Source organism: Pelophylax lessonae, assembly GCF_965119305.1.
Source record: "Pelophylax lessonae genome assembly, chromosome: 6".
NCBI lineage: Eukaryota > Metazoa > Chordata > Amphibia > Anura > Ranidae > Pelophylax > Pelophylax lessonae.
Window position 1 is genome coordinate 42,130,416 of NC_138773.1, and position 16,813 is coordinate 42,147,228.

Genomic DNA, 16,813 nt, shown 5'->3' on the forward strand with positions numbered 1-16,813 from the left:
TGTGCACTGTGGTATCATGTGAGGTTTGGGGGCATCCAGGGCTGGGACAAGGGGTGGGCAGGAGGGACGGCTGCCCTGGTCACTGTGGTATCATATGAGGTTTGGGGGAATCCAGGGATGTGACAAGGGGTGGGCAGGAGGGGTGGCTGCCCTGGGCACTGTGGTATCCTATGAGGTTTGGGGGCATCCAGGGATGTGACAAGGGATGGGCAGGAGGGGTGGCTAGCCTGGGCACTGTGGTACCATGTGAGGTTTGGGGGCATCCCGGGCTGGGACAAGGGGTAAGCAGGAGAGGCGGCTGCCCTGGGCACTGTGGTATCATGTGAGGTTTGGGGGCATCCAGGGCCGGGACAAGGGGTGGGCAGGAGGGATGGCTAGCCTGGGCACTGTGATATCATGTGAGGTTTGGGGGCATCCAGCGCCGGGACAAGGGGTGGGCAGGAGGGACGCCTGCCCTGGGCACTGTGGTATCATGTGAGGTTTGGGGGCATCCAGGGCCGGGACAAGGGGTGGGCAGGAGGGGTGGCTAGCCTGGGCACTGTGATATCATGTGAGGTTTGGGGGCATCCCGAGCTGGGACAAGGGGTAAGCAGGAGAGGCGGCTGCCCTGGGCACTGTGGTATCATGTGAGGTTTGGGGGCATCCAGCGCCGGGACAAGGGGTGGGCAGGAGGGGTGGCTAGCCTGGGCACTGTGATATCATGTGAGGTTTGGGGGCATCCAGGGCTGCGACAAAGGGGTGGGCAGGAGGGGCCTGGATGCCCTGGGTGCAATAGTTTATTTCGGGGAGGGGGGCACCCTGAACCTAACCCTAAGGGAAGGGATGGGAGGGGGGGCGCAGTTTGGCATCTTTGCTCTGGGCGCTGGATGGCCTTGTCCCGGCACTGCAGCAGGGGTCAGGTGGGTGACAGGGCAGGAACTATCAGATCTTATTAGGCCTCTGGGCTCTGACTCTCAGGCTTAAGAGTCAGCCTCAAAGTAAGAGGGTGAAGGTCAGCGTGAAACCTTTATATGTACACCTGAACAGGTTCAGAAATTGAAAGCAGTTATTTACCCTAAGGCTATATTCACACCTGAGCGTAGCGTTTTTGCGCGTTTTTTACTGCGATTTTACCGCGATTTTTACCGCGATTTACGGGTGTTTTTTGTGCAGGCGTTTTTTGATCGAATAGATACCAATGGAAAACGCCTGTAATCTGCCCAAAAAGAAGCTCATGTACGTTTTTGAGCGTTGGGCGTTTTGCTTACAGCGTCAAAACGCTCAGATGAGATAAGGGGGCCATTGAAATGAATAGGATTTGTCTTGTTGGGCGTTTTGAGAGCTGATCCTAGAGCAGAAAAACTCCCCAAAAACGCCCCAAAACGCCTACATGTGAACGGAGCCTAAATCAAAAAGGTATTTTCCCTGCACCCCCCCCCCTCCCATTCTCTCTCTATATATTTATTTATTATTATGTGCTGCAGGGTTTCGGCTACTGGTAGTTTTCTGTACCAGTAGCCTTGTTATGTCTGCGCATGCATGGAAACAGTGTGTGTGTTTTCTATTACTGATATTATTTTTCTGTTTCCTCCAATCAATAGCGAACTGGAAGCCGGATGAACCGTATCAGAACTTCTCTCCGACCAAGGACGTCAGCGGGGACCATTTCTCAAACAAAAGCTCATTTTTGGATGTATCTGAAGGTACGTCAGATGAGCCGGTTCTGCTGGAACCCCTTCACCAATTCAGCCCCGGAATGTTTTTACCCCCTTAATAACCAGGCCATTTTTTGCAATATGGCACTGCGTTGCTATAACTGACAATTGCGCGGTCATGCGACGCTGTACCCAAATAAAATTGATGTCCTCCACCTACTTTTGGTGGTATTTGATCATCTCTGCGTTTTTTTTTTTCCATAAGTTCTGCGGTTTTTATTTTTTGCGCTATAAACAAAAAGACTGACAATTTTGAGGGAAAAAAAAAACAATATTTTTTACATTCTGCTATAAAATATATCCAGTAAAAAATCTAATTTCTTCATCAATTTAGGCCAATTTGTATTCTTCTACATATTTTGGTAAAAAAAAATCCCAAAAAGTGTATATTGATTGGTTTACGCAAAACTTATAGTGTTTACAAACTATGGGATAGATTTAGGGCTTTTTTTTTTAATGGCGGCAATCAGCATTTTTAAGCGGGACTGCGACCATGCAGATAAATCTGACACCCGTGACGCTTTTTGGGGCCCAGTAGCACAAATACAGTGATCAGTGCTAAAATAAATGCACTGTCACTGTATAAATGTGACTGGCAGGGAAGGGGCTAACATCAGGGGTAATCAAAGGGTTAACTGTGTTCCCCGGGTGTGCTTTCTAACTGTGTGGGGGATGGACAGACTGCAGGAAGTGAGGGATCTGTGTTCCTGATTAACAGGAACACAAGATCTCTCTCTTCCCCTCTGACAGAACGGCAGTCTGTCTTGTTTACATAGGCAAACCGCCGTTCTGTCTCTCCTACGAACGGCCGCCGGACCAGCTGATTGGCTGCCGCTGTGTCCAATCACAGCGGAAGCGCGGCTCCGGGGGCGCACGTGCGCACACCAAAGGTACGTAATGACAACATGCTATCTGCTACCATAATGGCTATCTGCTATCTGCTACCATAACCCCGGTATTTAACGTCAAAGTACTGACATAAAACTGCGGCGGGCGGTCCGGAACTGGTTAAAATAAAATGTTTTTTTTTTTTTTACAATTTTTGGCCAGTTTTTCCTTGATAAAAAAAAAAAAAGGAGATATTCATTACTATTTACCACCAAATAAAAGCCCAACTTGTCCTGAAAATACAAGGAGGTAGATTTAATAAAGTGTGTAAACTCAGAATCTGGTGCGGCTGTGCACGGTAGCCAATCAGCTTTTATCTTCAGCTTGTTCATTTAACCACTTAAGCCCGGAGGATTTGGCTGCTCAATGACCAGGGCTTATTTTGCGATTCGGCACTGCGTGACTTTAACGGACAATTGCGCGGTCGTGCGACGCCGTACCCAAATGAAATTGACGTCCTTTTTTCCCCACAAACAGAGCTTTCTTTTGGTAGTATTTGATCACCTGTGCGATTTTTACTTTATAAACAAAAAAAGCGACAATTTTGAAAAAAATTTAAAAATCAAAATTTTTTAACATCTTAGGCCAATTTGTTTTCTGCTACATATTTTTGGTTAAAAAAAAATCACAAAAAGTGTATTTTGATTGGTTTGCGCAAAAGTTATTACGTTTAATAACTAAGGGAAAGATTTATGTCATTTTTATTTTTTTTTTTTTAACTAGTAATGGCGGCGATCTGTGATTTTTTTTTTTGCGGGACTGCGACATTGTGTCAGACAGATCTGACACCCAACTGACATTTTTGACACTTTTGGGGGTACCAGTGACATTACTACAGTAATCAGTGCTATAAATATGCACTGTTACTGTAAAAATGACACTGGCTGGGAAGGGGTTAACTTTATTGGTGATCAGTGTGTTAAATGTATCCCTAGGGGCGTTATTCTAACTGTGGGGGGCGTGGCTTGTGATGTAACCACAGAGACATACGATCCTACATAGCAGGATCGTATGATCTCTGCTGTTACATCAGGGAGAATGACAGACGGCTTTGTTTACATCAGCCGCCTGCTTTTCTCCCTCTCCAGCGGACCGGTGGGCACTTTAGAGCCGCCGGTCACTCGCGCGGGGATGTCAGGGAATGAGCGGGGGCGGAAGGAGCGCGCCTCCGGCGATGCGTGCTCGCCCCCCACAGGCGGCTGAGCGAGTGACGTGCCCACACGTCACTTTGCCCAGCAGCGGCTGCCTGCCGCAGTGGGCGGTCGTTAAGTGGTTAAGCTTTGGCAATAAAACCTGGAAGCTGATTGGTTCCTGTGCAGAGTTGCACCAGATTTGTTGCACCATATTTTGCACCCTCCAGTTTTAGTAAATAACCTCCAACCTGGATACACAAAGTAGTTTTGATGATATGTACAGTTTTACTAACACATGTCTAAGATGCAAAATTATTCTTAGGCATTAGGATGTGTTTTCCCCTTAGGTGTTAATGATAATTTTGGGGCCCTGTACAGAAAATCCCCCCCCCCCAGTGATAATCAGTTGTTAATATTTTGTACTTTTTATTGTTACACCACGGACAGTCAGAACAGAAGAGGAAATGAAATTCAGTTTCCCCCCCGGCGTGTTGTTGTCACGCATCGCCGACTCCGGCAGCCCAGCCGAGTCTAGAAAAACATTTTGGTAACACAAACGTCTCCTCCGCACGTTGGAGAGAAAAATAAAATACAAACGTTGTGAATGTACAAAACAAGTAACATTGGCATTTACCAAAGCAGGAGGATTTACATCTGACCCAGTGGCGGATGCGGGGGGGGGGGGGCATTGGGTCAATAATTACCGGCCCCCCCCCCTGAAAATATTAGCCACTCCAGTCCAGACCAGTGTCAGAGTCCCAGGCCAGCAGCAGCGGCGGAGCTGACCTCCAGCCTTCCCTTCAGTCTTCCACAGTTGTATACAGTGCCAGGAATTTGCCCCCCTGCTGAAATCCCCCTCCCAGTACAAATCTTTGCCCCCCCCCTATCATCCCCCAAACCCTCCCCACTCAAATGCGCCCCCCCCCCCCCCGGAAAAAAAATCGCTCCTCCCAGCACAAATCTTCTACCCCTCAAATTTCCTCTTCTCTCTACACCCCCCACCCCCCACACTTCAAATCACCCCCTCCCAGCACAGATTCTCCTGCCTCTATCCCTTCACCTAGCACAAATCCTCCCCCTAAAAAATGTCCCTTCCTTCCACCCAATCATCCCTACTAGCACAAATCCCCCCACCCGAATTCCCCCCCCCCCCCAAAAAAAAACTATCCCTATTTTAGCACTGATTACTGTAGTAATGTCCCCCCAAAAGTGTCAAAAAGGTCAGTTAGGGATCCGATTTGTCTGCCAAAATGTCGCAGTCCCGCTAAAAATCTCAGATCGCCACCATTACTAGTAATAAATAAATAAATAAATAAATAAAAATGAAATAAAAATTTCCCCTAGTTTGTAGATGCAATAACTTGCATTAAACCAATCAAAATACACCTATTGCGATATTTTTTTTACCAAAAATATCTAGCTGAATACAAATTGGCCTAAAAGGATGAAAAATTTTGATTTTTTGGAGAATGTCATATAGTAGAATCTGAAAAATATTGTTTTTTTTTTTTTTTTTTCAGAATTGTCGCTCTTTTTTTGTTTATAGCGCAAAAAATAAAAATCGCAGAGGTGATCAAATACCACCAAAAGAAAGCTCTGTTTGTGGGAAAAAAAGACATCAATTTTATTTGGGTACATCGTCGCACGACCGCCCAATTGTCTGTTAAAGTAACGCAGTGCTGAATCGCAAAAAAATGTCCCGGTCATTAAGGGGGGAAATCCTTCCGGTTCAGAACTGGTTAAGCCTTTAGTCAGCATGTTGATGGGTCCCGAAGAGGTGGGGGAGAACACTGAACCCAAACACCATTTCTGGAATATCTGCATTTTATTGGCTGTTGTGTGAGGATTTGGACAGTTCATATTTCAGGCACTGTAATGAAGGTCTGTGTGTCTTTGTTTTATACAGGGGGAGGTTCTTACCTGGAACCGACGTTTCTGGAAGAAGCCGATAAAATATCTGATGGTGAGAGACCTAAAATGTTTTACAAATGTCTCCGGGGCAATGGGATTGTTGGCCCTCCTAGCTATGGCCCGTGGTCTTCTGCCTGTCCTGCCTGATAGCAAAGGACACACAGCAAAATGTTTGACCTTTCTTGTCCTTAGGAAATGATTGGCACCTTCTCACGCAGATTTTCTAATTTATTAAAATCTTTGCATGCAACAGTTGCTTTTGCTCCTTAGGTACCCTTTACACCAATGTCTGACACAAATCAGTCCCTGCTGCAGCTTCTCATCTTATGACTTTTTACCAAGTTACAATGTATAGCCTGATCACTGGGGGAGAGGAGACTGAGGAAATGCTTCTTCCTGCCTGCAGCAGACTGATGATGTCATCCAGGGCCGGGACAAGGGTGGGCAGGAGGGGCGGCTGCCCTGGGCACTGTGGTGTTATGTGGGGGGGAGGGGTACAACAAGGAGGTTGGATGGAGGGGATATTTTGGGAGGTGTGCTAGGAGTCGTGATTTGAGGGGATTTGTGTTGGGAGGGGGGATGGGGGGGAAGAAGATTTGTGCTAGGTGGGGGAAATTTGGGGGGTTTGTGTTAGAAAAAATATGGTAGAGTGGGGGGGGGGGAGAGATTTGTGTTGGGAGTTAGGAGGGGATTTTTTTTTTTTTTAGGGGGGGGATTTGTGCTAGCAGGGATGATTGGGGGGATTTGTGCTAGCAGGGGAAATTTGGGCGGGATTTGTGCTAGAATGGGGGGATTGGGGAGAATTTGTGCTGGGAGGGGAGATTTGGAGTGGGGGGAGAGAATTTGTGCTCAGAAAGGAAATTGGTGGGGTAGAGGATTTGCACTGAGGGGGGGGGGGTGGTAGATTTGTTCTGGGGAATATGGGGAATAGGACGATTCGAGCTTTCGCAAAGATTTGTGCTGGGAGGGGGACTTCAGCAGGGGGGGGGGGGGGATTTATGTTTAGGGGTAAGCATGCAAATTTGTGCTCAAATTTCTTTTTTTTTTGGGGGGGGGGGGATTTTTGCTGATACCTTATGCTCATACAGTAAGTATGAGTATGCTCATACAGTGAGTGTTGACGGTTGCTGTCCCGGCACAGGTTGTGTATTTTTGCTTGGGGAATAGTTTACTGCCTACTAGTGGGTCATGGAATCTGGCTCTATACACCTAGGACTAACCTACTAACACAACAATGTTAATGTCTGCCCTACTCTAGGATCCGTTGGTCCAAGACCTACTGACAAATAGTGGGAAATCTGCCATTGCCAATCCTTCACCAACCTTGTGGTGTATCTTTAATGTCTGATCTTGCTGAACTGATACTTTGGGCCAGTGGCAACAGGCGTTTGTCCACATCAGAATTGGTTTTCATTCCTAAAGAAGCCCATAGAAATCCAAAGGCAACTAAAGCAGGTCAAATGCAGGTCAGAAAGTGGTCAACTGCAGATCAAATGCAGGTTAGAAGTTGGTCAAATGTGGGTTGGAAGGAGGTCAACTGCAGGTCAGAAGGTGGTGAACTACAAGTCACCTGCAGGTCTAAAAGTGGTCTGCCCTACCCTAGGATCCATTGGTCCAAGACCTACTGACACATAGTGGGAAATCTGCCATTGCCAACCCTTCACCAACCTCTGGTGTATCTTTAATGTCTGATCTTATTGACGTGATACTTAGGGCCAGTGACAACAGGCGTTTGTCCACATCAGAATTGGTTTTTATTCCTAAAGAAGCCCATAGAAATCCAAAGGCAACTAAAGCAGGTCAAATGCAGGTCAGAAAGTGGTCAACTTCAGGTCAAATGCAGGTCAGAAAGTGGCCAACGTCAGGTCAAATGCAGGTCAGAAGTTGGTCAAATGTGGGTTGGAAGGAGGTCAACTGCAGGTCAGAAGGTTGTGAACTGCAAGTCACCTGCAGGTCTGAAAGTGGCCAACTGAATGTCAAATATGAGTCAAAAGGAGGTCAACTGCAAGTCAAATGTAGGTCAGAAGGTGATCAAAAGTGTGTCCGAAGGAGGTCAACTATAGGTCACAAGGTGGTAAACTGCAAGTCAACCGCTGGTCTAGAAATAGTCACTTCAATTCAAATGTGGGTCAAAAGGAGGTCAACTGCAGGTCAGGTGGTGATCAAATGCAGGTCAGAAAGTGGTCAAATGCAGGTTAGAAGTTGGTCAAATGTGGGTTGGAAGGAGGTCAACTGCAGTTCAGAAGGTGGGGAACTGCAAGTCACCTGCAGGTCTGAAAGTGGCCAACTGAATGTCAAATGTGAGTCAAAAGGAGGTCAACTGCGAGTCAAATGTAGGTCAGAAGGTGATCAAAAGTGTGTCCGAAGGAGGTCAACTATAGGTCACAAGGTGGTAAACTGCAAGTCAACCGCAGGTCTAAAAATAGTCACTTCAATTCAAATGTGGGTCAAAAGGAGGTCAACTGCAGGTCAGGTGGTAATCAAATGCAGGTCAGAAAGTGGTCAAATGCAGGTTAGAAGTTGGTCAAATGTGGGTTGGAAGGAGGTCAACTGCAGGTCAGAAGGTGATCAAAAGTATGTCCAAAGGAGGTCAACTACAGGTCACAGGGTGGTAAACTGCAAGTCAACCACAAGTCTAAAAATAGTCACTTCAATTCAAATGTGGGTCAAAAGGAGGTCAACTGCAGGTCAGGTGATGATCAAATGCAGGTCAGAAGGAGGTCAAACGTCAGATCAGATGCACCTCTCAATAAATTACAAATGGCCTTAGAAGCATTTCAAACTGATGTCACAAGTACACTGCATGTGCCCACCAACACCAACCCAAAGTCTGACAACACAGGCCACAAAGCTAAGCTATTCAACTAGGGTTCAAGGTGGAGTGGTACAAGGCAGTGGGCATAGAGTAACAGGAATTATAATGACTAATAGGTAAAAAAAAAATGGCTGACCTTCTTTACTTTGATTCTTTTACAGATGGAGACTGCTATGAGAATGCCAATGAAGAGATAAAAGAAGGATCAATAGGTAGAACTAGTAATGGCTGTTTGCATTGTATCTATAGATTCACCAGCCCCATTCCATTTATCCTTCACACAGCCCAAAAATACAATGAATTCCGTGTTCCTAGATGAGTCTTACAAGATATTATCAAAGAAGAGGGAAAACGATAAAAATATCACCCCCATCGTTCAAAATATTCCACTATGGGATTATTGGACAGGACGTTCACCATGTGCTGGAAAGTCTTCCCGCCAACTGCACTGCCTTCATTTTAAATATTTTCTGCTCCTGTAATGTGTCAAAGCTTTATGATTATTCCACCGTGAATGAATGGATGGTCAAATTCAACTGGACCGGCTCTGTAAGAACTGCTCAGTCCGGAACAGTGGCTTGGAGAAGCTAAAGAGGTCTTCAACAAAACAGAACAAGTCCAGCTGAATGTGAGAAGCATAGGTGTGTACAGCCTATTGCATTAGGGTGTACACCCCAAAGCTCAAACAGATTTGTGTGCATGTGTATATACATTACACTGAAGGTATTAGCAAAGCAATGGATGGTGTCAGTTGGGCAGAGATTGGTGTCAGTAGGGCAGCGGACAGTGTCAATAGTTTTTATTTTGATTATTTTTTTTCTATTTTTTTAGGAGCCCCGTTAGGGGGCTTTGGTAAAATATTGGGGGTTTATACAGGTGGAATCTGCAGCACACAGGGTGATTAGGGTGTGCCCAGGCACACCTGGCACACCCTGTGCGCACGCCTATGGTGAGAAGCTTCTACTAGATATACCATGACTTAGATAAATGGTAACCTTCCTAGAAATGAATGAATTAGAAACTATTTAACAGAATCCTATTGTGGAAGGTCTACAATTTGTGTTTTGTGGCCCATTACCGGTACTGGGTGATAGTGTAATAATCAGAGGGAGCACTGGATCATTTATAAGAAAAACAAAATGTTAAATCTAAACTGGTGTATTTATTACAATGAAGCAAGGAAGTTTGTGCCAACCAAATATTCTAATTGTAACTAGCCTGAGGTTGCTAGCCCATCACCACTAATGGCTGGCCCCGTCTGCCACTCGTTTTTCGTTATTGGTCTCCAACATGACTTCTCTGATGAAGCTCAGTTCTTTAGTAAATGGAATGAATGATGTCCGACAAAGCTAATTTCCAATAATATAGAGTAATAAACATATGCAGGATATAACAGAACTTGAAGTTCCAAGTAATGGAGTAATTCAATATTTTACAAACATCATTGACTCAACGCGTTTCGTGGACCCAAATCGCCACTTCGTCAGGAGTAGATGTGTGTATTTTAGTAATCTATAAAAATGAGAAAATTAGGCATATATGAGTTTTTTTACCATAATGCATATAATGCATTAAGGTAAAAAAAAAACTTCTGCCTTTAGAACCGCTTTAACTGACATGGCAGGGGTTTTCCCTGTACTACTTACTCAGTGCTAAAAGGTGAACCACTTTCCTATGAATAAAGAGTTACAATCAAGTTAAAGGATAGAACTACAAAGTATATTCTATTTCTAATGTACAAAATATTCCTTCACCATAGGTTCACAGTCCTACGAAGACATGAACGGGCCAAAAAATAATCAGTCTCTGACTCCAGAGAAGATCCGCGAGGAAGGTATACATTTGTTTTTAAGTTTCTCTTTTACCCTAAAAGTTTTTTGCTAGAGAGAGAATATCCACATTCCCATGTTTAAGATAAGCCACTATAGCTGCCATGTCTTTCCATATGGATTAAATCAGGGCTTGACAAATTTTCCTGAAATCTAGGAGCCAGCTAAAAAAGTTAGGAGCCAGTTTTTTTTTTTTTTTAAAACTAACAACAAAGCTTTATTTAATAAAATGGATACTAAATTTACACATAAATACGACTAGAACCCCACTCTAATCTAGCGCAATTGGATGAAAACAGACTGTCTGTCTCTTTCCATCCGATGCCATCTGATCCGATCCACGGGATGGATAGAAAATAGAACCACCATCCGTCTGCTTTTGGCGGACAGGATCAGATGGCGGCAGATTACTGCTCCATAGAGGAGAATGAAGGGTCCGATCAGGTCTGCCTGAAAAACTGACAGGCGGACCTGATCAGACAGCCCGTGTGAAAGGGGCCTTCGGCTGTGGCATGGCGATGAGGAAAAAAAAAAGATTTTATATATATATATATATATATATATATATATATATATATATATAATTTTTCTTTTTTTTAATAATAATAATTGGAAAAAAACTATATATTTTTTTTATTTTTTTTTAATAATTAAAAAAAAAAGAAAAAAATATTTAGTTTTTACATTTAAAAAATAAATAAAATTAATAATAAATAACCACACTCCCTGTCAAAGGTAACTAACTGGACAGGGAGATGGTAATGCATTGTGAACAAACAGGCAGTAGAAACAGTAATTACAACAGTCATTACTCCCGGCCACCACAAGAGGGTGCCAGTTCCCCATTGGAAGCCTCTCATCTCAAGTAGGCCGAAAAGCCGGGGCCTCAATTTTCGGACAGCCTGGAAGTCCGTGCACTCCGTGCGCGGAAGCCCGTGCAAAAATGACAGTACACCTTCTGTAGGGCACCCCAGGCGCCAGGTCGCTAATTCTAGTCGCAAATGCGACCTGGCGCCCGGGTTTTGTCGAGGCCTGGATTAAATACAGGACGTGAAATTTTGTTCCTCCAGTAATTAGTAACTCTGCTCCGCTTTTAAATAGCTAGTAGTAGTTTATGACATTCATCCAGACTATCTACAGTGCCTTGCAAAAGTATTCGGCCCCCTTGAACTTTGCAAACTTTTGCCACATTTCAGGCTTCAAACATAAAGATATAAAGCTGTAATTTTTTGTGAAGAATCAACAACAAGTGGGACACAATCATGAAGTGGAACGAAATTTATTGGATATTTCAAACTTTGTTAACAAATAAAAAACTGAAAAATTGGGCGTGCAAAATTATTCAGCCCCTTTACTTTCAGTGCAGCAAACTCTATCCAGAAGTTCAGTGAGGATCTCTGAATGATCCAATGTTGACCTAAATGACTAATGATGATAAATAGAATCCACCTGTGTGTAATCAAGTCTCCGTATAACTGCACTGCGATAGTCTCAGAGGTCCGTTTAAAGCGCAGAGAGAATCATGAAGAACAAGGAACACACCAGGCAGGTCCGAGATACTGTTGTGGAGAAGTTTAAAGCTGGATTTGGATACAAAAAGATTTCCCAAGCTTTAAACATCACAAGGAGCACTGTGCAAGCGATAATATTGAAATGGAAGGAGTATCAGACCACTGCAAATCTGCGAAGACCTGGCCGTCCCTCTAAACTTTCAGCTCATACAAGGAGAAGACTGATCAGAGATGCAGCCAAGAGGCCCATGATCACTCTGGATGAACTGCAGAGATCTACAGCTGAGGTGGGAGACTCTGTCCATAGGACAACAATCAGTCGTATACTGCACAAATCTGGCCTTTATGGAAGAGTGGCAAGAAGAAAGCCATTTCTTAAAGATATCCATAAAAAGTGTCGTTAAGGCTACATTCACACCTGAGCGTAGCGTTTTTCGCGCGTTTTTTACCGCGATTTTACCGCGATTTTTGCGGCGTTTTTTACCGCGATTTTTACCGCGATTTTTGTGCAGGCGTTTTTAGATTGAATAGAGATCAATGGAAAACGCCTGTAATCTGCCCAAAAAGAAGCTCATGTACTTTTTTGAGCGTTGGGCGTTTTGTATACAGCGTCAAAACGCTCAGATGTGAACAGGGGCCATTGAAATTAATAGGATTTGTCTTGTTGGGCGTTTTGAGAGCTGATCCTAGAGCAGAAAAACGCCCCAAAAACGCCCCAAAACGCCTAGATGTGAACGGAGCCTTAAAGTTTGCCACAAGCCACCTGGGAGACACCAAACATGTGGAAGAAGGTGCTCTGGTCAGATGAAACCAAAATCGAACTTTTTGGCAACAATACAAAACGTTATGCTTGGCGTAAAAGCAACACAGCTCATCACCCTGAACACACCATCCCCACTGTCAAACATGGTGGTGGCAGCATCATGGTTTGGGCCTGCTTTTCTTCAGCAGGGACAGGGAAGATGGTTAAAATTGATGGGAAGATGGATGGAGCCAAATACAGGACCATTCTGGAAGAAAACCTGATGGAGTCTGTAAAAGACCTGAGACTGGGACGGAGATTTGTCTTCCAACAAGACAATGATCCAAAATATAAAGCAAAATCTACAATGGAATGGTTCACAAATAAACATATCCAGGTGTTAGAACGGCCAAGTCAAAGTCCAGACCTGAATCCAATCGAGAATCTGTGGATAGAACTGAAAACTGCTGTTCACAAATGCTCTCCATCCAACCTCACTGAGCTCGAGCTGTTTTGCAAGGAGGAATGGGCAAAAATTTCAGTCTCTCGATGTGCAAAACTGATAGAGACATACCCCAAGCGACTTACAGCTGTAATCGCAGCAAAAGGTGGCGCTACAAAGTATTAACTTAAGGGGGCTGAATAATTTTGCACGCCCAATTTTTCAGTTTTTTATTTGTTAAAAAAGTTTGAAATATCCAATAAATTTCGTTCCACTTCATGATTGTGTCCCACTTGTTGTTGATTCTTCACCAAAAATTACAGTTTTATATCTTTATGTTTGAAGCCTGAAATGTGACAAAAGGTCGAAAAGTTCAAGGGGGCCGAATACTTTTGCAAAGCACTCTATCTATCTATCTATCTATCTATCTATCTATCTATCTATCTATCTATCTATCTATCTATCTATCTATCTATCTATCTATCTATCTATCTATCTATCTTCCAGTGAGTTCCAAGGACATACAGTACCTAAGGATTGATAGCCACGTGGGCAACTCAACTCATTTACCTTAATCCAATAACCATGGTGTCATGTAATGTGCCAAAGCAGATGATAATTGTCCAAGATCATGATGGGAGGGGTGAACAATTCACTTCTCACCCAAATATCTTCCCCAGTTCCAATGAATGTCAGGAACATACCCCAAGATTGATAGCCATGTGAGCATCTCAGTTACTGTACTTTTATCCAATAACCATGGCATCATTAAATGTGTCAAGAGATTGAAGTGTTGGTGGAGTGCCGGACATTAATGTACAGAATAATTAGCAGGCATGTAGTGACGGCAGCTCTCTGAAAAACAGATGGACCCAACAGAGGTCCCTGTAGTAGTGATTCAAAAAAGACGTTTAAGAAATAAGACCACAATTAGGTTTAATAGATTTAGTTTATTTTTATGTTCCAAAGTGACGCATAGTCAACACTTTGGGGTTGATTTACTAAATCTGGAGTGCAAAATCTGGTACAGCCATGCATAGAAACCAATCAGCTTCCGTTTTTTTTTTTTTTTGTTAATTGAACAAGCTGTTAGAAACTGATTGGCTACCATGCAGAGCTGCACTCTCCAGTTTTAGTAAATCAACCCCACTGTGATGGCTTACCAGTCCCCCTTTAACAGAGCCAAAAGGTTCAACATATACATAAACATTTGTCAGCATACTGTAGGATAAAAGATACATTATACGTTCATACTTCAAGAAATAAGATGTCAATATAATATGTCGAAGTATACTCAATAGAAAAAAAAATGTATAAAAGAAGAAAGGAAAACTACAATAAAAAAATTATAACAATAATATTTATTCACATAATAACAATGATACTCACAGTAATAATAAATTGTAAGGCGAAATGCATATGATAAAAGATACATTATAACTTCATACGTCAAGAAATATGATGTCAATAGAATCTGTAAAAGTATAATCTATAGGAATTTGGTGAAAATTAGGAGATTCCATAAAATTTCACCATTTTGGTGAAATGCCATTGGGAAATGATGGTGGTTTTTTTTAGATGTGCAATTGGCTCTGTATGATTCCCGATGGTTACAAAAGCTCATTCAAACTATTTTGGACCTGTTCTTGTGCAAAGAAATGCCCTCCTCATTAGACTTAAATGAGATCTAAGATCAGAAACTCATGAGGGAATGATCTTTTTTTTTTGATAAACATTTTATTGAAAATTTTTATAAGCATACAGGTAAGGTTATATTGAATGCATAAAAAATAAAGAAAACCAAAATGCGGTGTAAACAATCATCAGTAGTTGTAACAATAACACGTGCCAAATGGCACATAGCTAATAACAAAGAAACCATTGAAGCGCAAAAAGGGGAAAAAGCACATGAGCTAACAAACAAAACAAAAAAAAAATAAAAAATGTAGGCAGTTTGTGCAACAGGAAAAGCGTTTGAGTACCAAGAAGGGTTCAGGCTGAGGGAGAATGCACGCCCTAAAGGCGAATGGCACTGTGGGATCCCTCAGCTGTATCTTGAGGGAGATGCAGTCCATGCACTTGAAACCTAGGAGGCCCTTGGACACACGAACGGGGGGACGGACACCCCCAAGGGGAACACACTGTGTCCGCGGCCCCAGAACATGCGCCCGAGGGGGCTACGAGAGGACCATCTCAGAGATAGAGGGAACAGGGGTATCATGGAGAAGGGTATATCGGAGAGGGCGGGATATTGGTATGTGCATGTGGTCAACTAGGTCATCCTAGTACCTTGGTACTACAGTACTTTAGGGGACGGGAGGAGAAATAGGAGGGTAGAACAGAAGGAGCGAGAGTGTGGTGACGAGACAGGAACATGAAGGGTGGCCAGGGAGGAGAGGCGAAAGCGAAGAAAGACACAGAAAAAAAAAAAGGGGGTATAAGAACGGGAGAGCCCGTCACAGCTATGACTGAAAAAGGAGAATGCAGCCGGTTAGCCTGCCGCGCCTAACAATTTACTATATTCAGAGGAGAAGGAGAAGTGGAGCCAAGTGGCCCAAGTGATGTAAAATTTGTCAGGGGAATCGTGAGCTTGATGGGTCAGGTCTTCCATCTCTGCTATCCTACCCACTCTACGGAGCCAGTCCGCAACATTGGGAGGATGGGGAGATAGCCAGCGACATGGAACGTACATTCTTGCTGCATTAATGAGGTGGAGGGTCCACGAATTTTTGTATGCTTTTTGCGGGATGGGCGTATGGTGGAGGAGGTATTGAGCCGGGGAAAGATGGGGGAATGATCTTTAACTTGCCAATACATTTTCTATTTAATAAAACCTTATTACCTACTTACCTTTGTTTGTGTCTGTAGATGCTGATTCTTATGAGAACATGCAGGCCCCCATATACTCCCAGCTGAACCGTTCTGTCAACTCGCTGGCCCAATTTGTTGAAGATGGGGTTGAACAGACAGGGCTAAATATGGCAGACGTCTCATCAGAGCAACAGTGGCCCACCAGCACCGAACTAAAGCAACTAAGTATGAATGTCTGGGATATGCCTGATGTACAAGTGCCTGGTGTATGTAAGGGTAGGATGAATTTATCAAATAAAATTTAATTTCTCCTTTTCTTTTTGGCAGATGGAGACTTTTACCTGTCCTACCAAGCCAACAACTTCTGAAGGTCCTCATGGCAGGGATGGACTGTAACTGTCCAGTGAGAATTAAAGAAAACGGACATGTTACAATGGTCATTTGAATGAAGGTTAGCTGTGATTTTTGGTATGAAAAACGTGACACCTGGAGGATCATGGATGGACCACCAAAATGGATATCATGTGACCTCCTTTATGTTTGACCATGGAGGCTTGTGGAACTTTGGTTGTGATTGAAAACAAGAGGAAAACCACTCACCTTTCTTATTTTAATGATTGAGGACTGTTAGTGGCATTAAAAGAACTGTCATTGGACTGCACTGACAGTTAGGTTTTCAACAATGGTGCTAACCGGTACAAACCCATTGTTTCACTTTTTTCCAAAGAGGAGACAACCATTTCCGATAAGCTTTTGTAAGTGTAAAAATTAAACCAGCTCTTCGAAACATACGGTATCTTCATTTTCATGTCCTCTTGCCCAAATATGACCACATAAGAGAAAGAAAAGGAGGCGCAACACCTAGTGCATTAACTGTGGTCACCGTATAAAATATTTTATTAAAATGCCAAATGCATACTCACAGACGAGAAGAATAAAAAATCGCATTAAAAGATTCCACCACAGATGAAATGGAACACGTCCTTGTAGATGAGACCGCTAACGCATTTCGGGAGTCAAGCTCCCTTCATCAGCTC

The 16,813-nt window shown here is 43.5% G+C and overlaps 1 protein-coding gene across 1 annotated transcript in view; it reads left to right on the forward strand.

The window, feature by feature from the left end:
* CD19 (CD19 molecule) overlaps positions 1–16,574 on the forward strand; it is an 85,437-nt gene extending 68,863 nt beyond the window's left edge. Inside the window, exons 7-12 of the mRNA XM_082262300.1 lie at positions 1,581–1,682; positions 5,622–5,678; positions 8,603–8,653; positions 10,201–10,275; positions 15,834–16,001; positions 16,104–16,574. Of these exons, the coding sequence (XP_082118426.1) occupies positions 1,581–1,682; positions 5,622–5,678; positions 8,603–8,653; positions 10,201–10,275; positions 15,834–16,001; positions 16,104–16,144 (494 nt within the window). The 3' untranslated portion in view covers positions 16,145–16,574. The remainder of the gene's footprint in view (positions 1–1,580; positions 1,683–5,621; positions 5,679–8,602; positions 8,654–10,200; positions 10,276–15,833; positions 16,002–16,103) is intronic.
* Positions 16,575–16,813: the final 239 nt, after the last annotated feature.